Source organism: Myotis davidii, unplaced genomic scaffold (genome assembly GCF_000327345.1).
Source record: "Myotis davidii unplaced genomic scaffold, ASM32734v1 scaffold226, whole genome shotgun sequence".
NCBI lineage: Eukaryota > Metazoa > Chordata > Mammalia > Chiroptera > Vespertilionidae > Myotis > Myotis davidii.
The window spans coordinates 523,579-546,389 of record NW_006297224.1 but is presented as its reverse complement, the minus strand read 5'-3'; the positions used below and the strand labels follow the sequence as shown (position 1 = coordinate 546,389).

The 22,811-nt window shown below is 37.1% G+C and overlaps 1 protein-coding gene and 1 pseudogene across 1 annotated transcript in view; one reads left to right on the top strand and one right to left on the bottom strand.

The window, feature by feature from the left end:
• USP6NL (USP6 N-terminal like) overlaps positions 1-22,811 on the top strand; it is a 169,346-nt gene that overhangs the window by 90,925 nt on the left and 55,610 nt on the right. The window contains exons 3-6 of the mRNA XM_006772988.2: positions 2,579-2,646; positions 4,495-4,577; positions 11,756-11,795; positions 22,288-22,368. Coding sequence (XP_006773051.1) covers positions 2,579-2,646; positions 4,495-4,577; positions 11,756-11,795; positions 22,288-22,368 — 272 coding nt within the window. The remainder of the gene's footprint in view (positions 1-2,578; positions 2,647-4,494; positions 4,578-11,755; positions 11,796-22,287; positions 22,369-22,811) is intronic.
• LOC102767906 lies at positions 13,114-13,837 on the bottom strand (annotated as a pseudogene).

Sequence of the window (22,811 nt, the reverse complement as noted above, 5' to 3'; positions counted from 1 at the left end):
ATTGACAAAGTTTAATAAATCTAAAATAGGATAAAGAATCTATATTATATAAACCCAGTGACCTTAACACTGTAACGACCAAAGACTGGCTCAGGTGGGCAGGGCTGCGAGGATGGTGGGGCTGCGTGAGTGGGCGAGGCCACGCAATTTCACACGCTGGGCTTCTAGTATGTATATAACGGTTGATTATCCCAGACTTCTGATTGCATTAGTTTACTATGAAAAATCTAAACTAGTCTGCATTTTTATTTTCTCAAACCATTATATTACGTATTCACATTTCCCCCAAAGGACAGCATATTGACATTTTATAATATAACCAAGAAAAACAGTGGCATAAACATTTTTTACTAAATATAGTTTTAAAAATTTACAGGTTCCCATTTTGCTATTTTTACTATTATAAACAATATTGTGCTCATTTGATGATCTTATTGACATAAATCCCTAGAGGTGGAATTGTTGGGTAAAGGATATGCCTGCTTTTAAGATTTTTGATACATAATATCAAATTGCTTTCTGGAAAGGTTTATGCATTTATACTTCTACCCCCAGGGTAAGATACTTCAGATTTGCCCACATTTTTGTCAGCATTGAGCAGTATCATTGCATTTTTGATTAGTCTGAGGTAGGTGCAAAGGGATATTTTAAAACTTGTGTATCTTTAGTTTTTAATGAGTTTGATTTGCCCTTCCCCCCCGTGTCATGGCTTTTAAATTTAGATTTTATTTTTATCAGAGCTATACTTGGTTTAAAGATTCAGCAGTCTGTAAGACTTACTTTGAAAAATAGCTGACTCCATACCCCTTCCTCCTCACTGCCTACTCCCCTAGCTGATTCTTTTTGTGTTTACTTCCATAGTGCAAGATAACACATGTCTATTGCCACTTCCTGCTTCTGCAGCTTTAGTCATCATCTATTGGTTTCATGCTTTGGATGGAGGGTGAGGTTCTGTGCTCCCAACCTCTGTACATATATGCACATCCCTTCAACTCTCAGAGAGTTGATGCCTTTAACCCCACCCTTTGTTCTCCTCAGGAATTACCGTTTGCTAAGCCTTTGAGGGAAGGGCTTTAAAGAATCCTCTATTGTCATTTTAGTTCCGTTTTAGGAGGAATGGATATGTGTGTTCCATATGCCATCTTTAATTGGAAGTTCTTTTTCTTCTCTTTAGTCATCACTTTTATAAAGTAATGCTTATATGGAGTGAAGACTGTCTGAATTTGAATCTTGGCTTTGCTATTAACTAGCGTTGAGACCTTAGACAAGTTGGTTCAAATCTCTAAACCTAATTTTTTCATCTGTGTAATGGGATTAATAGAATACCTATCTTAGAGGGTTATGAAGTGCTCTTCACAGTAGCATCTGCTGTCTGGCAGTATCTTATTCTCTACTAGCACTTAGTAAGATTACAAATATAGTTGTTCCTGCTATTGTTACTCTTGTGAATTTCTTGCTCATAACCTTGACCCAATCTTCCATTGGAATCAAGGAAGATTTCTTATTGATCACTGGTACCATTTATGTAATCTGTCATTGGTCTTTTATTTTTATGCATGGTACTTGGTATGCATAGTCATATTCATACTATTTTATGTTATGATCTCTACTTTTGTTATCAGACTTGTGTTTTTGAAAGATACCTGATGGTAATAAAGAAGAGTGTTTGTGTGTGTATTTTCGGAGAGGAGGGTAAAATTGAAGATTATCATAGTATTTGGGACATTGATAAGGGGGAGGGGCTTCAGAGGTTAAATGAAGAAATGATTATTTTCATCATGTAAGGGAAATACTCTTTTAAAAAAACTCCTAAAGTATAACTTGCTTTAGTTTTCTTTGTGGATGAGTTCCAGTAATTTTTAAGAGCCTTGATGCTCTCTTCATCATCTACCCAAATGGCTTCATCTGAAAACTGAGAGTTTTTACTTTCAGTTTCTCCTTTAATACTCATTTCTCTGAAATTAGATCCAAAATTGAATCTTGAGGGTTAAGATTTATCATATCCCCTAAGTCAGCGATTCTCAACTTGTGGGTCGCGACCCCTTTGGGGGTTGAACGACCCTTTCACAGGGGTCGCCTAAGACCATCGGAAAACAGTATATAATTACATATTGTTTTTGTGATTAATCACTATGTTCTAATTATGTTCAATATGTAACAATGAAAATACATCCTGCATATCAGATATTTACATTACAATTCATAACAGTAGCAAAATTACACTTATGAAGTAGCAACGAAAATAATTTTATGGTTGGGGGTCACCACAAGATGAGGAACTGTATTAAAGGGTCATGGCATTAGGAAGGTTGAGAACCACTGCCCTAAGTTAATGCTATGTTAACAAAGTTGCTTTTTTTTCAATATTATACATAATATTGAAATGATATATATGTTGATATTTTAAGGTTGTAGTTACAGATACTTAACTCATCCTTTTAAGTTTATTTGATTTTTGCTGATTTGTCATCTTAGGCAGTATGGATTTCTTCTATTTGTATCTGTTTTGTCAGTTTTATAATTAATTAACTTTATGATTCCTTAAATAATAGTTCATCTAAATTTGATCTCTCCACAGATTCAGACCAGGATGTAGCACTCAAACTTGCCCAGGAGCGAGCTGAAATAGTTGCTAAATATGATAGAGTAAGTATTCATATTTACTCTTTGAGTAAGTTTTATTAATAAAAACAACATATAAATAGAAAAGGATTTGCTTTTTGGAGCACTTAAATTACAGAGCCAGTTTGTTTACTTCATGTGACCATTGAGGTCATCCTTCTCTGACTTCATCTCCAAATGTTCTCTCCTCCCTTCCCTCTACACCAACCTCTCCAAATTCTTGCTGTTTTCTAATGCACCAGGCTTGCTTCTCACTCAGGGCCTTTGCATTGGCTATTTCTTCTGCTGAGAAGACACAGAACCTGACCATGCTCATGCCTCTTTCACCTTACCGCTTTCAGACATCACCCAGATGCTACCTTAGTGAAATCACTGACCATATTGTTTAAAACCCTCTATATTCCATATCCCCTTTTCTTATTTACTTTTCACCATAGCACTTATTATATCAACATACTATCTACACTAATAAAAGAGAAACACGCAAATTGGTGTCACTCTGCTACGCCCACCAGCCAATCAGGATGAGTATGCAAATTAACCCAACAAAGATGGTGGTTAATTTGCATATGCAGGCTGAAGACTGAAGAGGCTTGGCTTCTCCACTGCAGCCTGAGCAGAGAAGCCAAACCTTGCTGTGGCCCAAGTGGAGAAGCCAAGCCTCGCTGCTGCAGCCCGAGCAGAGAAGCCAAGCCTTGGCTGCAGTCGGACCAAAGGCCTGGGTCCTGGATGTCAGAGGAAAACCAGTGTGCCGGCAGCCAGAGGAAGGAAGGGCCTTTTGCGCTAATCTTCGTGCAACGGGCCTCTAGTATATTATACTTACTTTGTTTGTTGTGTGCTCACATACAACATTGGTATAGACAGCTACATTTGGGGCATCTGCATCAACAATGCTAGTTACCAGCTTCAAGAATGAGAAAGCAGTGGCTGAGGACAAAGTTATGACCACACCAACAGTGAAGAGATACTGTGAAAAAGCCACCAAAAAAGAGTTGGAAAGGCATGAGGAGAACCAGGAGAGGTGGTGCCATGGAGGCTGAGGAATAAGGAGTGAGCAACACTGCAAACTGCTTCAAAAAACTCCCTTAGAAGAGTGTCCACTGGTTTTAACAGTGGGAGATTATTTATGACTTTGGTAGGAATAACTTCTGGGCTGATGTATCTATAAGTAAAGAAGTAGAGAGACAAGGTGGATAGCCCACTCTAGTGAGAAGTTTGGATGAAAAGACAAGAAATACTTTTTTTCCTAAGACAGGTTCACTCTAAAATTTTAAAGTTTGATGGCTCATTCTTGAGTGACTTTCTTATCCTCTGCTGCTCCCTGCTTTCCCGGTATTTACAGGAACCCAACTCTGATTAAAACTTAGTAACATGTGCCCTGGCTAGTGCGTTCAGTGGTTAGAGTGTTGGCCGACGTACTGAAGAGTTCAATTTCTAGTCAAGGTCATATACCTCGGTCCCAGGTTCGATCCTTGGAACCTGTCAGGGCATGTACAGGAGGCAACCAATCAATGTTTTTCTCTCTCACATCAGTTTTCTCTCTCTCTCTCTCTCTCATCTCTCTCCATCCCTCCCTTCCACCACTTTCTCTGAAAAGCAATGGAAAAATATCCTCAGTGAGGATTAACAAAAAAAAACCAACAGAAAAAGCTTAGTTACATGTTAGCTACATATAGTATCTTCCAAAGTTTGTAACTAGAAAATAGTGATTATATTGCGCATATATATTTAAAGTTAAGTGGATAGTGCCTCATTTCTAGCTCTTACTGTTAATACATAAAAAAAAGAACTCCTTGATTTTGGTCTTTTTTTAAAAAAAATTACTCAGGTTTATAGATTTCTAATAACACCCTTCTTTGTTCACTATTATAGGGACGAGAAGGTGCAGAGATTGAACCTTGGGAAGATGCTGATTACCTTGTTTACAAAGTCACGGATAGATTTGGCTTTTTACAGTAAGTTGCATAGATTGAAAGCTAATCTTTTTATTATGATGCTTTTGTGGACACCTGTTATATTTTATTTATTTTTATTAGCACTGATGTGAATAAGATTCCAAGACTGGTCCTGCAACATGCTTTTTGTTATTGCATTCCTGGCATTTTTAACCTCTATCATTGAAATTCAACTATTTTGTAAGAATACAATCTTTATCACTATTTGTTACATTTTAGTAAGAACATTTAGTGCAATAAATGAATTGGATTAATACTTTTATCAGAATTAAATGGAAATTAATAAAAATTTGTATTTCAAAAATAATTATAAAACATTTTATTTTATAGAAATGCATTTTAAGAATAATTAGCTATTAGAACTTTAGTGTTATGCAGTCTGAAATTGAGCAATGAAAAAAATATGCCATTGATCTTCCTTATAGTTGTATTCATGTTAATGTATTCATGTTATTGCTTCTCAAAAAAAATTTTTTAATATACTCTTTATTGATTTCATAGAGAGGAAGGAAGTGGGATAGAGAGATAGAAACATCAATGATGAGAATCATTGATCATCTGCCTCCTGCACGCCCCTTACTGGGGATCGAGCCCTGACTTGGAATCGAATCTTGACCTCCTGGTTCATAGGTTGACATTGAGCCACACCAGCTAGGCATTTGCTTCTCAAAATTAATTCCATTCATCCTGAATATACTATATAAAGAATTGACAGTGGTCTAGACCAGCGGTTCTCAACCTGTGGGTCGCGACCCCTTTGGCGGTCGAACGACCCTTTCACAAGGGTCGCCTAAGACCATCCTGCATATCAGATATTTACATTACAATTCATAACTAGCAAAATTACAGTTATGAAGTAGCAACGAAAATAATTTTATGCTTGGGTCACAACCTGAGGAACTGTATTTAAAGGCCCAGAAGGTTGAGAACCACTGGTCTAGACCATTACAAAATAGAGTGGTTAAAAGGATTTTGACTCTTAGAAACATCCTGCTAATGATGTGAATCTGCCTGTTCTGATTCTGGCGTTGTCTAGTCAGGTTTCCATGGACTGGATACTTCTCTACATTTATGTGGTGTGTTTGGTTCCATACAGTTTAGTGATTAACTTCTCATTCAGATGTATTTTTTCAGTCTTGTTTATTATAAATAGGAAGAAGCCAGATATTTTTATTTTATGATATATGATTAAATGTTGAAGGAAAAATACAGGTTTTTGTATAGTTCATAGCAGGAACTTATAGTACTCAGAACTTGTTCTCTCCTTCTGTTTAGTCTTCTTGCATTTAGACAGTATTTGGTTGTCTAATGTTTTTCTCAGGGAAAAATAAGCAAATAGATAAACAGAACAGTTCTGAAAGTTAGAGAATATATGCTTTTCTTGTGTCTTCCCTGGCTCAGTTAACCATTTCATACCTCATATAAAACTACTCTGCTTGCTGACAGTGTCGTGGAAGCTTTGAAGACATAAAATGATAGAATACTCCATAAAGGTCTGGACAAATATCAGGTGTTGTTATTATATTTAAAGACATGACATTAGCAGACCCCAAATGTTCTCCTGAGTAGTTATAATTAGAAGACTTTGAATTTCAGCAGAGTAACAGAGTAGAATTTAACTATGATGAAAATACTGTTCTTAAATTAACCCTCCACTTCCACTTTTTTTTTTTAAGTAAATCAAGGTTGGCCACCAATGTGGCAGGAAATGATTACACATTTGTGTGGGTTAACAGGCAGATCTGAGGTATGTGAGGGAGCTTTGAAGGACAAATTGATCATTTAGCCTGGTCAAGATCAGTGGATCCCAAACTTGCCTGCACATTAGAGTCAGCTGGGAACTGTTTATTTTTTAAAAATAGATTTCTGGGGTCTATCCCATATTTTGATTTAGCAGGTGGAATACAACTCAGCTGATTTTGACCTCCTCCGATGGGAGTGAACCACTCTAAGCGATGGTTTAATCATAAAATGGTCTAATATAGTACAAAATACATAAGAAAAACCTGTGAATTCCCGGAAAGGGTCTAGTAATTACCTAAATTCTCTTTTCTCATTGCTGTGAACATCTTGAGTGAGTTTCTGGCCTGTACTTGGCAGTCTAAAAATCGTACTCAGTTATTTTGTTGTTTTTTTCTCTGTGCTGCAGTCCATTTGGCACTAGTGGAGAAAAAGTCAGTCAATAATCTGTCTTAATAATATTAGTTAATATTTATTGAGCCCTTACTGTGTAACAGGTACTGTTTTATGCTCTTTTCATGGATTAACTAATTTATTCTCTCAAAAAACTGTGAGATAGGTACTCTTTTTTATCATTTTTTTCAGATGAAAATGAAGCACAAAGAGTGCATGCAGCTTGCCCAAGTCGTGCTGACAGTGTCAGATCTGGGTTGTGGGCCTTGGCAGTCCTACAGCAGAGCCTGTGTTCTGAACTTCTGCGTTGCACTGTCTTTTCTGCTCTCCTGTGTTTTTAATAAGAGAAACCTAGTAGAAGGCTTTGAAATGCCTAGAAAGAAAAAAAGGGTGCCTAAGAGAGGGATACTGTTTGAACTGATCACATGTACTGAGGTATGCTCAGATAGCTAAGCTCATCACTTCTTTAAAAACAAAGCCAATTGATACGAGTTCTCATACTGACATAGTAATTTTTTAAAACTTTACTCTATGATGCAGTTCCAAGGCAGGCAGCAGAAATGAAAATAATGAAGCATAGAAATGGATTTTAATGTAATGTTAGACTTTATTAAATTTCACCTAAGTCATTGATTTTTGTTACAATGTCTAATTTCAGTAAAACGCTTTCTACAGAGGTCGCTGCTGGTGGCTTTTATTGCTGTCACTATAGACTAGAGTTTTTGAGCGCTATTGAATAAAGTCACATGGCCTAGGCGTTTAGATATTGCTTCCTCTCACAACTTGATCAAAAGAGCATTTCTTTCTGCTGTCTTAGTTCTTTGAAATTTTTGATTGGTTCTCTAATGAAATTGGGTTTTAAGTGTCAATGTCAATACAATGCAATAGCAAAAACTAACTTTGTAGCCTTCTCTGAAGGCTGCTGACTTCATATCTAATTATAGTTTTAGTAAGTTAAATTACTTGTTATGATATGTGGGGAAGGATGACAGTAATTAACAAATGCAGTACAGGAATAACTTGGTTTTATAAAAGATTTCACAATAAATATGAAAACTGTTGCCAAACCAGCTTGGCTTGATGCTGGGACAAGAATATCTTTGTTAAGTACTCAGAAATGGGGTGCTATCCCTAGTCTGTATGCTGTGATTGCATTGTATCTGAGAGTGGAGAACTCGAGCTTATTTAAAAAGTTAGAGAACTTTCAACATTTTTATCAAAAATAGCCAGTGCTACTCTGCTCACAAGGAATGCTTGGTATTTGGATAATGATAGATAATGTTTTTAGGTCACAGTTATTAATAGAAGAATTAGAAGGGGAATGTACCAAAAATAAAGATAAAATTAATACCAAGCTTCAGGTTTTCAACTAGTTATCAAAATGTACTAGCATACATTTATAAAATTTAACTGATTATAGTTTTTGATGTCTATATAAATACTGGAAAGCCAGAATAAAGGTGTTTTTGTTTTTTAAAAATATCTCTTTTGATGACAAGGGCTTAAGAACTCTTTCTACTCAACTAATAATTTTGACTGGAATAAGTCTACTACAAAAATAGAAAAAACATTTAGTCAGTATATTCAGCTTAACTGATTCGCACAAGTTAAATTTTAAGTTTCCAAATGAACGTTTATTTCAAGTTATAGAAATGCTCTGAACTACTGAAAAATTACAGACACATATATTCTAATTAGTAATTCTATATTTAATAGCAGATGAAAAGATAGATCCAGTTAAAGTTCCTCTCTTTCCAGGGGTGACTATGTTGTTGCTGTTTTTACTTACTGTGTTTCTGTGAGGCATAGCTTCTTACTGTCAGCTTGGTGTTTTCTTTGAGCAGCTTCTAGGTGCTTCTTTCCCTTAGGAGCAGTTCTCAACCTGTGGGTCGCGACCCCTTTGGGGGTCGAACGGCCCTTTCACAAGGGTCGCCTAAGACCATCGGAAAACATATATAATTACATATTATTTTTGTGATTAATCACTATGCTTTAATTATGTTCAATTTGTAACAATGAAAATACATCCTGCATATCAGATATTTACATTACGATTCATAACAGTAGCAAAATTACAGTTATGAAGTAGCAACGAAAATAATTTTATGGTTGGGGGTCACCACAACATGAGGAACTGTATTAAAGGGTCGCGGCATTAGGAAGGTTGAGAACCACTGCCTTAGAGCATAAACTTTTGTTTACATCACTTCTTTAAAAATGAAGCCAATTGATACGAATTCTCATACTGACACTTTTTTTTAAATTTACTTGATATTTACTAAAAACATATTTTTTAAGAACAAGCAGGGGGAGGCAATCATTTTCTGTAAAAAGCCAGGTATGAAATATTTTTGGCTTTATGGACTCTTTGTCACAGTTATTCAACTCTACCATTGTAGCATGAAAACAACTATAGACAATACATAAATGAATGAGTGTGTCAGTGTTCTAATAAGCCTTCATTTACAAAAACAGGCAGTGGGCCGGATTTGATCCATGCCTGTAGTTTGCTGACCTAAAGGAATAGTCCACTCACCCAGATTTTGGTCCTTTTTTTTTTTCTACTTGAAGGATATTTAGGTGACAAGGTAAAGATGCTCACATGCATGCAGGCATGCATTCATCTCCCCTTCATATATTCATTCAGCAATATTTGTGTGTTCCTTTAATATGTCAGCACCTGTGCCTGAGGCTGGTGCAGTGCTTTACATGTATATCTAGACACTGTGTGTAGCTATTGGTAAGGCAGTATTCCCCTGCTTTCTCCTTGGGAGGCTGTGGAAATCAACGTATGCCACTACAGAGATTTGAGGAGGAATTGTTTTTTGGAGCTGAGTGTTGTACACACAGCAGATTTTGTATAAAAGCTCTTAAGTATGGAGCAATAATGCATGAAAATCCATGTGGATTGACCAAATTCTTGAGCTCTGTCATCCATCTATGAATTCTAAAGGCTTATTACAAAATTCAACATCCATTCATGAAAAAATTCTCAAAATGGGTAGAGGGGACTGTATCTCAACATAATAAAGGCCATATGTAACAAATCCACAGCTGAGATCATTCTCAGTGGGGAAAAACCGAAAGCTTTTCCTCTAAGATCAAATGCCCACTCTCGCCAGTTCTTTTCAATATAGGACTGAAAGTCCTAGCCAGAGCAAAAAGCAAGGGGGAAAAAAAAAAGGCATCCAAATCAGAAGGGAAGAAATAAAACTGTCTCTATTTGTAGATAATATGATCTTATATATAGAAAAGCCTAAAGACTCCACCAAAAAAACAACAAACAAAAACCAGTTAACTGATCAGCAAATTCAGTAAAGTTGCAGGATACAAACTCAAAATACAAAAAAATTAGTTGCGTTTCTGTATACCAGTAACAAACTATCAGAAACAGAAATTAAGAGAACAATTCTATTTACAGTTACATCAAAAAGAATAAAATATCTAGGAATCAATTTAGCCAAGGAGGTAATAGATCTGTACTCTGAAAACTGTAAGACATTGATGAAAGAAATGGAAGAAGATACAAATGAGTGCAATGATATTCTATACTCATGGATTAGAAGAATTAACATTGTTAAAATGTCCATCCTACCTAAAGCAATACACAGATTTACTGCTGTCCCTATCAAAATTCCAATGGCTTGTCTTACAGAAATAGAATAAACAATTACAAAATTTTTATATAATCCCAAAAGACCCCAAATTACCAAAGAACAAGGCTGTTCTTTTTTTTTTTAAATATATTTTATTGATTTTTCACAGAAAGGAAGGGAGAGGGATAGAGTTAGAAACATCGATGAGAGAGAAACATCGATCAGCTGCCTCCTGCACATCTCCTACTGGGGACGTGCCTGCAACCCAGGTACATGCCCTTGACCGGAATCGAACCTGGGACCTTTCAGTCTGCAGGCCGACGCTCTATCCACTGAGCCAAACCGGTTTTGGCAAGGCTGTTCTTTTTTGTACAAGAACAAGGCTGTAGGCATTACACTTCCTGATTTCAAACTATATTACAAAGTTATAATAATCAAAACATTATGGTATTGGTGTGAAAACAGACACATAGATCAATTGAACAGAATAGAGTGCCCAGAAATAAACCTACATATTAATATATGACAGAGGAGGCAAGAATATGCAATGAGGAAAGAGTAGTCTCTTCAGTAAATGATGTTGGGGCCCTGGCTGGTGTGGCCTCAATTGGTTGGGCATCGTCCCATGCACCAGGAGGTTGCAGGTTCAATTCCTGGTCAAGGACATATGTCTGGGGGTTGGGGGTAATGGGTGAAGGTGTTCAATAAGTATAAACTTTTAGTTATAAGTAAGTCCTGAGAATGTAATATACAGCATAATGACTATAGTTAACAATACTATATTGTATATTGTAGATCTTAAAAGTTCTCATCATAAGGAAAAAAAATCTGTAAGCATGGTTGCTGATAGATGTTAACTAAACCTAATATAATCATTTGCAGTATATATACATACATCAAATCCTTATGTTATAGCCTAAAAGGAGCACATTATTATATGTCAATTGTGTCTTAATTTTTAAATAAACAAAATTTAAAATGAACATTTAAAAATGTTTGGATAGTAGGAGTTCAGTAACTGGGTATCATGATATGGGGAGTGGATAGGCAACCAGATCCTGGTGGGGTTGCCACAGGGAAATTATGTGAAATATTGGGTTAATTGGAAATCTAAGACCAGGTTTGAGAATAGGTCTGTCATTCTTGTTTAGTAAATAGGAGGATACCAAAGAAGTTCACCCAGCAACTTCAAAAAACTTCTCCTGTGATAGGCAGCCATAGGTAGCACTTCATTTGCAGTTTGGAATGTTCAAATAAACAGTTGTCAGGATCAGCTGTACAAAAGGTTGGTTTTGCCCAGGGCAGTACACTTACCCCAGAAATAACATTCAAGGTGTCACTGCTGACCTAATTACCTAGTAAGCACATTCCAGTGGTGTATAATTGGTTTATAATTTTTTCAAAGTTTGCTGCGACTATTTGACATGTACTGTTTTTTTTTCTCTGCAGTGAGGAGGAGCTCCCATATCATAATGCAGCAGTGGAACGGGTAAGGCCAGCTCTGCATTTACTGACCATTACTGGTGAATTGGGTTTATCAGCGGAATAAAATCTACCACCTTCCTGATTCTGAATGCCATGTTATATATAAGTGGGGCAGTCATTGTGAAAATTCGACCCTAAGTATATCACTATAAAAAAGTAATTAAACTAATGGTGAAATGATTTCAGGAGGTTGCTGGGACTTCTGATAGATATTTGAATAAAGGAAAGGCAGCAGTAAAGATTTGCATTCCAGGTAGTCCTCACTCTAGGAGTGCTTCCTAATGCAGAGCCTTTAGAGAGCACAGTTGCTTAGGACCCACCTCATTCGTCAAGTCAAACTCTGGGCAGGAGGCTGGCAGGTAATTTGTAAAAGGTTTCCCAAGGGATTCTCATGTGTTCTGTGGCTGAGGGAGCACTATTCTGAAACAGTAGCTCTTTGGAACATCACTGTCCCATGAGGTTTTTTTGTTGTTTAAAAAAGAAAAGAAAAAGAATATATATATATATATGTATATATGTATCGATTTCAGAGAAAGGAGAGGGAGAGAGAGATAGAAACATCAATGATAAAAGAGAATCATTGATCAGCTGCCTCCTGCACACCCCCAGTGGGGTCGAGCCCACAACCCAGACATATGCCCTTGACCAGAATCGAACCTGGGACCCTTCAGATCCCAGGCCGACACTCTATCCACTGAGCCAAACTGGTTAGGGCTGTCTCATGCAGGACAACTTTCCCACCAATAACAACAAAGTTTGCTGTAGCCAAATAGAGATGTTAGCTTTTTAAGGACTTAGGGAAGTCTTAGATATAGTAAACCGTCACTTTCTTTGGTAGCTCAGGAGTTTCCCCTTTCTTCATTATATTTGGACAGGGAACTGGTTCCATAGCTGAGACCAGGGACTGAATGTTTTAAAGTTGGTCAGAATCTCTCTTCCGTTCTCTGGTGTGTGTGTCGGGGGGGAGGGGGGCACTAAAAAGTGAATTGTAGAATGAGGAGGCTACTGATTGGGTTTTTTCCTATTTGTTCCTTGTTTGATGAGGAAGGAGGCTGAGTTTCATATAATTGAGGTAAAATTAAAATTGGAATTTGAAAAAATATTTCAGAAAATCTAAAATCAAAATTTTCTGAAAATAAATATTGTAGCTTAACTTTGAGATGTAGACAAAATTGCCATTTTACATATATAGAGAGAGAGTTCCCTATAGGTACTGCATACAGTTGAATTCTCTTGTGACTTCCTGATTCTCTCAGTATCAGACCTTGATGTTTTGGCAAAGGAATTTTTTCTTTTTTTTTTCTTTTACTTTTATTTAGATATATTTTATGCTGAATTTACTCCCGGGCCATAGGTTTTTGTGTCTTCAGTTTCTTCTGAGGTATCTTTTTCTTCTGTGTAGCTTCCTCTATTGGTTTAGGAACAGTCTGCTCCTTTTCAGTAAGGATCATCTCAATGTGGCAGGAAGAGCTCACGCATGGGTTAATCCGCCCATGAGCTCTGTAGGTTCTATGCCACATCTTGGGAGCTTTGATCACCCGAATGTGCTCAACAACCAGAGAGTCTACATCTAAACCCTTAAGTTCAGCATTGTTCTCGGCATTTTTAAGCATGTGCAGCAAAAATTCAGCACTCTTTTTGGGCCAACGACCCTGTGTCCAGCCCCACTGTTTTGCCTGGGCACACCTACCAACTCCACCGTTGTAATGACGGAATGGCACACACTGCTTCTTTAAAGTGACTTTCTTGCCCTAACCGGTTTGGCTTAGTGGATTGAGTGTCGGCCTGCGGACTGAAAGGTCCCAGGTTCAATTCCAGTCAAGGGGTACGTATGTACGTATGTATGTATGTATGTATGTATGTATGTATAAAGTGACATTCTTCAGATACTTGGTGGCTTTTGGAATATGCATACCCTTGATGGCCTGGGCAGTTTCACGAGTGTTCTTAAAGTGAATGCGGAGATTTGAGCCTCTTGATTGGTGTGATTGATTTTGTGGGTTTTTCTGGGTCTAGTGAATAGCGAACCATTTTCAGAAGTCACCTATGGCCGCTTTGGGGAAGAGCAGGAATTTTTTTTTAATAGCTACATTCTTGTTGAGCACTGGACTAGGTATTGCCTAGAATATTTGGATCAAAAACACATAGTTTCTGCCTTTGAGATGCTCACTGTCTGCCCAGTGACTAGAGGAAGGTTAAGTGAGGCAATATATGAGAGACTGATGGATTATTGGTGGCTTTCGGTAGCATAGTATTAGTGAAATGAAATGGCTGGTGGTGGGGAAGGCAGATCTGTGGCTAAGGACTGAATGAGAAGGAAGTGATGAATAACAGTGAGCAATTTCTAAATTCTGCCTCTAGTGAACTTTTTACCAGTCCCCTTTGAAATAGGAACATAAGGATTTGTTTCCACTCTCTGCCCTTTCTTCTCGCCTAGTGCCCAGATTACACTAATCCTTGGACCCCAGTGATACCAGCACTGCTTCATTGCCCCTCGCTATACTCATGTCTTCATTCCCCTCTCTTCCCAGCTCCATTCTGTAGTCACTTGCATAAACCTTAGCCTCCCTCCCTCTCTTGCTTCTTCTGGGCTAAATGACAGCCTTAGTTAAAACCAACTTTCTGCTTTGCCGGCTGGTTTTACTTTACGTTTATGATCACAAACCTCAGCTGGAGCATTAGCACTGCCTGGAAGTCACGCTGTTCCTCCCTAGTGAATGAATGTCTGCTCTCATCTCAACTATTGGAGCCTTCTCTCTTGCCCTCAGACCTTCAGTACTCCTCCATCCTCTCAGCTAATGGCCTTGCTGCTTATTTCTTATAAGCAAACAGAAGCAATCAAAAGAGAACCTCCCTGGGCTTCCACAGCCACACCTACCTGCCCATCATCATTTGTGCCTAAAGCTCTAGTTCCTGTGCATGTATATGTTGTTCATTCAGGAACATCATTCGAGGTATTCTTCCCTCTCTCTCCTGAATTCTTTCTTTTTCTGCTTAATTGTTTCCATTAGAGTAAAATCTATTATTACTGCCATTAAAAAATAAACCCACAAAAAGACCAATCTTCTTTTGACCCTATTTCCTCCTCAGCTACTGCTCTGACTCCTACAGCATTTTCTGTTGCCCTTACTCTTGAAAGCGGTTTCTATATTCTTCCTTTCCTGCAGTTCTTCCTTGTACCCATTCCAATTAGATTTTAATTCCCACTCCCACCCCATTGCTATGATCTGGGTCTCTAATTACCTCTATACTGTTACATCCATTAGTCAATCCCTAAACTTCCTCTTGACCTAGCTGCAGCATTTGACATGATTGGTTACTGTCTATTCTGATGTACTCTCTTTGCTTAGACTTCAGAACTCACATATTCTTTCCTCACCGACTGCTCTTTCTCAATTTGCTCTGCTTGCTTTTCCTTGCTTTTCCTCTCCTCCTTGATCTACACTTCAGGGTGCCTCCTGGCTCAGCCTTGAACTTCTTTTTCCTATCTGTGTTTCTTCTATGGTAATCTCATGTAGCTTTTGGTTTTAAATGCCAACGCTATGTTGATGATTGGCTCCCTCAACTCCAGACTTGTATATTTTTGTATATACATTTCAGTGTCTAGACTTAGATGTCTGACTGACTATATACATTTAGGTGTCTGATAAATGTTCAAACTGGGGTTTCTGTTATTCTCTTCAAATTCTTTCTACTGATAAACTTATCTCAGTAAATGGGAACTCCATTCTTCTAGTTGTTCAATGTAAAAATTTCTGAGTTAGCTTTGACTTTTTCTTACCTCTCTTTTCATCTCTTAGCCTTCAAAATGTATTCAGAAACTGATCACCAGCTCCACTTCTGCCCCCTGGTCCACTGCAACATCTCTTCTGGAGCTTCTAACTTCCTACTCTGCCACCTTCCCCCTCCCCTCCGCAGAGTCTATCTGTTCACCAGAAAGCCAGAATGAGCCTGTTAAAACAAGTAGGATCATGTCATTCTCTAATTGAAGCACAGGAAGAGGGACAGTCATTATAATGGCCTGCAAAGCCCTGTATGCCCTGGTTTGTGTGAAGTCTCTCATCTCCTACTGCCTTCCCTTGTTCACCCACTGGTCTCCTTAGTGCTACCTGAGCATGCCCCACACATTCCTTCTATCAGCCTTCTGCATTGGCTGCTTCCTTTCTCAGGATGCTCCTCCCCCTGATAGTGACAAGTCTCGGTCCCTCATTACTTTAGGTCTCAAATGTCACCTTCAGAAAAATTCCTTCCCTGGCCATTATTTCTAAAATTGGGAACTGTCCCCCACAATACTAATTATTCTCTTCTCTCCTTTATTTTTCTCTTTAGCACTTATTATTTCAAAATAAATATTTTGCTTTTTTTTATTCATAAGTTTCCTCACTAGGATGTAATATGAGGTGTGTTTTTTTTTAACCTCTTTGTTCATTGCTGTATCTCCAGAACCCAGAGTAGTGTACATAGTATGTTAGTATGTGTTGCAGTAAGTAGTAGCTGAGTGAATGACCAGATGAATGGTATAACTGCTTTACAACTAAATATGTTGATTTAAAGACAGCCAAGATTGTCCCTTCGAATGTTAAATACCCTTTGTGTGAGAAATCATGGAGAGAAGAGTTGGAAGGTATCTTGTAACAAAATATACCTGTATTTTGCAAAAGAGAAACCTGGCAACTCAATATTGACTTCTCTCTGCAATGCCTACCCCCTCTCCTTTTAAAAATAATTTTCTGGTCCAGAAAGTCCAAAAGTCTTGGATCCAGTGATTTAGATTTCAGAAATGTGACAGTAAAAAAAAGAAGAAATATAAGACAAAAGCTGTATTTCAGAGGATGCATACTTTAGGTGGGCTTTAAAAAATACTACTTTTAAATTAAAATTTTTTTAGTGTTGACATTGTAGGAGTCCCTTTTAAAATATATTTGCCTGCACAATGCAGTCAAGGTTGTAATTAATTGGTTGTTTAATTTCAAGAGTTTAATATAATAGGAAATCACTAAAAAATGACCTATGCACTCCTTAATAATTTAACAAAGATGTAATTTTATATTCGTTTGTCAGTCTTATATTGAGAGAGGGGCAGAATTCTGAGACTGCTGATTGAGATTCCTTTGTGCCTTTCATATATAAACTGCTCTCATATTGCATGACCTGCCTTTTACCATTTTGGGGGAACTTTAGACATGGGCAGAGCAATAAGGCTACAGACTTTTTAGTTTATCAGGATTTCCTCCAATTTTTCTGGTCTAACTTAACTTTATATATTCTTCAGTAACTGCCCAGTCCTGATGGCCAACCTCTGCCATTTCGAGGAAACTAATAGAAAATTTTACATGTATGACTTTGTTGAATAAAATCAATGGAAATGATAGCCTTGCTGACGTCTACTAGTAAGGTGTTTATTAATCACTAGAAAGCATACACTTGAAGCAAACACTTATTGTCTCTTGGGAAGCTGTACACTAACACATAGTCAAGTAATCATGGCTTTAGTTTCAAGTTTGCCAATACAGTATTTTATGGAAGGCAGTTTTCTGTTTAAAATAAGGATATTTTGTATAAAATAAGGATAGCCCCCCATACAAGGATTAGTGTTGATATTTACAAAGTGCTTTGGATTCCTTCAAATAGGCAATTAAACAAGTAAACAAACACACTTATTATGTTTATTCTACAGAGAACAATATTAATAATGAGTTACATTGTTTCTTTGAGCTTATTGATGTTTTTAATAAGGAGAAAGGATATGTAAAACTATGCACCTTTGTGGATTCATCTATTCCTTTATGTAGTGCAATATTTTGCATGGCTTACAAAATATGGGAGCCTATTCATATCTTTTGAAACTATATTTTAATTTTATGTGGTTTGAAATCTTAAAATACATGACTGATAGATTTCTCAATGTTATTCTGTCAAAACACAAAGCTTCCCTTCTTCTTGTCCTCTCCTGACCTCTACTGGTGAGGTGTAGGTGTTCGTGTCTCTGGTCAACTTGATCCCGTCAGCCATCCTAATGCAGGAGACAAAAAAATATCTGAAGACATAAACTTCATTAAAGTCCTAAGATTTCTTATTCTAGAAGAGAAGGCTATTTAATATCCATTCATGCATTGTGTGTAAGTTTAGCCTTTACTATCTGGATTATTAATCATGTTAATAGTGGGAGGAGCCTTGGACCAGATAGAAGGGAAGCTAATACTTGTGTGGGTGATTGACAGTTGTTAAGTGCTTACTGGTCCTGCATATGGTTAAAAATATATAGAGGTTGAGAGGTAACAAACAAGACGCTGGTCCAGTTTTAGTCTTTATACTCTCCTTGCGCAAATAGGAGAAGGGGCAGTTGTGACTCATAGGGGACAGCAATTTAAGATAATTGAATGTACACTTCAAATGTAAGTTTAGTCCTTTGCTGCTAACAACCCTTGGGGGGCGGGAGTATACAACAATGTACCATTTTTTTAGTCAGTGGAGTTAATGGAAAGAAATAGAGAATGTAGGATGGAGACTAAACCCTCGGCATAATTTTCCTTTTGATACATGTTGTCATATCCTTAGGGGAGTAGAAGTTTCTTATACCCAGGTCTCCTATATCATTTTAAAAATTGCAATGATGAGCATATCTAGTACCCAGGTCTTAATTTTTGAGTATCATTTCCCATTAAAGAGAACCACTGTTTCTTAAAGAAATGGCTGTTGAAAGTGTAAGTAGAAAGCATATAAAGTGAGCCTGAATTATTTTGTGCCAGATAGGGTATGTCTAAGGATCCACTTGAAGGGAGAAATCTCCATCCAAATAAGAGGGGTCAGCTAAATGTGGGACAATTTGAACTTCAAAAAGAATAATGATAGTAGATTACAATACATTGGTAAAATAGCCCTTTGTATCATAGTGATATTAAAAAATGTGGAGGAGCTAGGAAGGAAATCCTTTTTAATAGAAAAATGTCAGTTAATCATATAGAAGGAATCATAGAATTAGAAAAAACAAACAAACATCATTTACCACTATCAGAATCAGAAATGATTCAGACAGGTATTATCAGTGATGGTAAGACCACTGAGTAGAGCTGTTAAGGAACAGATTATGCAATTAATAGCATTATGTGTTAATGACAAATAGTTCAAGATGCCAAATCATAGAAGTAGCAAGAAGGTGAGTTGGGGCCATATTGTGAAGACCCATCCATGGGGAACATTTTTGTAGATGATTAATGGGTGGCCAATGATGGATTTTAAACTGGGACAGGTTTTAAAAATTGTGGTGGCAGTGTAGAGGCTTTTTTAAGAGCATCAGGGTTGGGTAAGGAGTTAATGCTTTCATCTAGGAATTGGGATCACCTGAATTAGGGCAGAGGCCATGATGGAAACATGAGACATGGATGGGACTAGCAGAGTGTAGTTTGGATGTGGGAAGGAAGGTAAAATGAAGATTGAGAACAACTTAAGGTTCTAGTTTGTTTGACTTAATGAGTAGTGATGCTGTTAATTTATAATAGGAAAGAGGAGAGTAATAGCATGGTGAAGGAAATGGTTTTGGATATGTTGAATTTCAAGTATTTGCTGAACTTGTAGGTTGAAATTCTAGCTTGCTGTTATGTTCTAGTTTGTGTTGGTGTTAATCTAATTCATGGCAAGATGCTGTTCCTCAGCCTGTTTTTCTAGAGCACTTGAGTTCACATTTGTCACATGGTTTTCAATTAATTCTGGAATAGTCAGCTATAGCGTGTTTGGTGATAAAGTATATTTTATCCATAAATTATAGATTCATGAGTTGGAGTCGGAGAAAGACATTCACATGCATTCAAGTCTGGTGCAGCTGAACTGACGGTATCATGGACTTAACCTTTAAACCAGATTCAACTACTGATATATAATTTTAAAAATCCTATAGCGTGGGAGCTTTTTTCAAGGTGTATTATTTTTGTTTTTTGCTGCAGGGGAAAGAAAATCATGCTTCATGATTCTTAAAAGTTGTGTGTGTGTGTGTGTGTGTGTGTGTGTGTGTGTGTGTTGTCTTTGCATGTGAGAATTTATAGCATTTAAAATTATCTATATATATGATAAGCATTAGAATACCATAGAGTGCCATTACAAAAAGAGTACTTCTTAAAGTGATTAATTGATAATTCATAGTCATAAAAATGAAAGATAGGAAGAGACAGGCTAGATCTCAGCAGGGTTGTTCCTGGCAAAGTGTGTTGTTATACTCTTGGGTTGGCTTGAATTATGTGGTGCTTTCCTGTTGGTGGAGAAGAAGATATGCTTTGAATAAGTCAGAAAAGGAAGTGCAAACAAACCCCAAATGGCAGCTTAGATCAATCTTAATTTTTCATAGCTTCGTCTTCTCTAAAGTCACATTGATCAGAAACATAAATTAGATTTCAGTGCCCCACTGAGTTTTAAAATTAAACATATTTCTAGAACCATCTGCAACATTTTATCACTAATAATATAATGAAGGATATGCTTAGTCTTTTGAAAAATGAAATTTATAACGATACCTTTTGCTCACAAGTGATCATCTTTTATTAGAAAAACCCATCAAATTTTTTATAAAGAGTTAAGAAGTAATTAAAGAGTTTTAAAAATATGCCTAAAACTAAAATTCTAGAAAATATTCTTATTGGTGAGAATCTTTTTCTAAATTCAGGGTGGATTTTGGTGAAGCATATATTAAGTATATGGTGCACTGTTCTCCTTTGGGATTTTATGCCCATTTTAAGTCTCAAAATATTGATGGTGGGCATGTGCCACCTGCCTGTTTGAGGCTGGAATGTAGACAGTCAGTAGGAGCTATTGCCTTCATCTAGGAGTGCCATTGCCTGAGTTAGAGCAGGGCCATGTTGGAAGCAAGAAATAGATGTGGAGCTAAAAGTGCAGGTCCTGCAGCCAGGCTGTCCAAACTCAAACCCACTTCAAACTTGAACTTACTAGATGGGGGAATTTGGACAGTAACTTTACCTTTTTGTGCTTCTATTTCCTTATCTGTACAATGGGCATGGCTATGTTTACCTCATAGGGTTGTAGTGAGCATACGTTTGAGCATCAAAATGTATCCTTAGAATAATTTTCTTTCCTGTGAATCTTTCATTTCCATTGTTTTTTATTCTTATGCTTATTATACTTACAGAAGCCTGCAAAAAAGAAAATGTAGGTATTGAGAAAAAGGAACAAAATAGAAGAATCTCAGCTCACTTATAAGAGAAAATTATGCTGGGTGTTGCTCTCATGAAAATGAAATAATTAAGTGCCTACCCTATGCCTAGCACTGATCTGGGCAGTGGGGAAACAGCAACTTTCCTAGGGAAGAGCATGGGTTAGGTGTGCAGGCGACCTGGTACTGACCCCTCAAAGGAGGCAGGCTTGTTCACCTGGTCATAGGGTCACCACAGACTTCTTGGCTGAGGAGGGTGTTTTTTCTTGCCTGAAAGGATGGAGAACAAATATGCTTTCTGAGAGTTGTTGGCTTATAAGAATAGGGACTGAGGGCTGTACGCCCAGTTCTTTTTCTAAATTTACTAACCACATAGTCACTCTACTACCTTAGGAGCGAGTAAGAGATTAGACAGCAGGCCCAGTTCCTTAGGAAAACAATATCCTTCTCCTGGCAACCAAAGACGTGAGGAAGAAGCACTTTCTGTGCCACCTTCCCCATTCCCCAGCTTTGCTCCAGGCCCCTATTTAGTGTGACCTACAAGACTATGTTTCCATTCAGCCTCATCGAATGCTGATTATCCCAGAACTCCATCCACTCATGCTTCTTAGAGTATTCTCCCCCACATTGCACTTGATGAAAATCCTGATAATCCTTCCATACCTTATGAAAGGCTCATCTTCTGCCATCCATCGGGCGGGTGTGACCTCTCCCTCCACCATGACCTTACTCTTACCCTTCCTGACACTGTGTAACAGCACCTGTCACAGCATGTTTCCATATCAGTCACCCTGAGCAAATGGCGAACTTTCTTTTTCAGTAGCAAGTGGTATTACTTTTGTATAATTTTTCAGTAGCATAGTGATAATTAAATATTAATCACACCATGAATCAATAAATACCCAATTCCTTAAAAAAGCAATTCTGTCACTGAAAACATTACAAAGCTAGAACTCAGTAAAATGTGTGAGGTGGGGAAAGGGAAGAAAATGAGATTTTGAGGTTGTGTTTTTGTTGTTAAAAGATAGTTCAAAATATTTTTAAATTTCCTTTTGGTTTAAATTTGTATAATAGAGTATGTTGGAAAATTTCAATAATTCCCTTCTCTTTACCTATCCCAGTGAAGTACCTCCTGTGTAGCTTTAATTTTTGCTATGGAATTCCATTGATACAACTGTAAAATTATTAATACAACTTAATAATAGAATACTTGCTATTTAATATAGCATAACTCTTTCAGCAGTTCTTTTTTAGCAGCATTTTCTTAGACATTGTTTTGAAATTTGTAAGTAAAGAAGCCTTGAACAAATAATAACAATAAATTTCAATTTTGTTTTAGCAAAAGCACCTGGAAATTGAAAGAACTGCTAAGTGGTTGAAAATGCTAAAAGGATGGGAAAAATACAAGAACACTGAAAAGGTAATTAAAAATAATGTTACTTCTTGGTGAAACTATAAAAGTTCAATGTGGATTTTCCCAATAAAAGTTTCTATTTATTTATAAAACTATTACATTCATATTCTTTTTTTAAAAAAATGTATTTTATTGACTTTTTACAGAGAGGGAGAGGGATAGAGTGTTAGAAACATCGATAAGAGAGAAACATCGATCAGCTGCCTCCTGCACAACCCCTACCGGGGATGTGCCCACAACCAAGGTACATGCCCTTGACCAGAATCGAACCTGGGACCCTTAAGTCCACAGGCTGACGCTCTATCCACAGGGCCAAACCAGTTAGGGCTACATTCATATTCTTAAAAAAACTTTTTTAGTTTAATTGAATTTAGTGGAATGCCTCAAAATAGGATTCTTTTTTTTTTTTTTTTTTTTTTCTTTTTAAGGTTTTGTTTATTTGCTGGGAG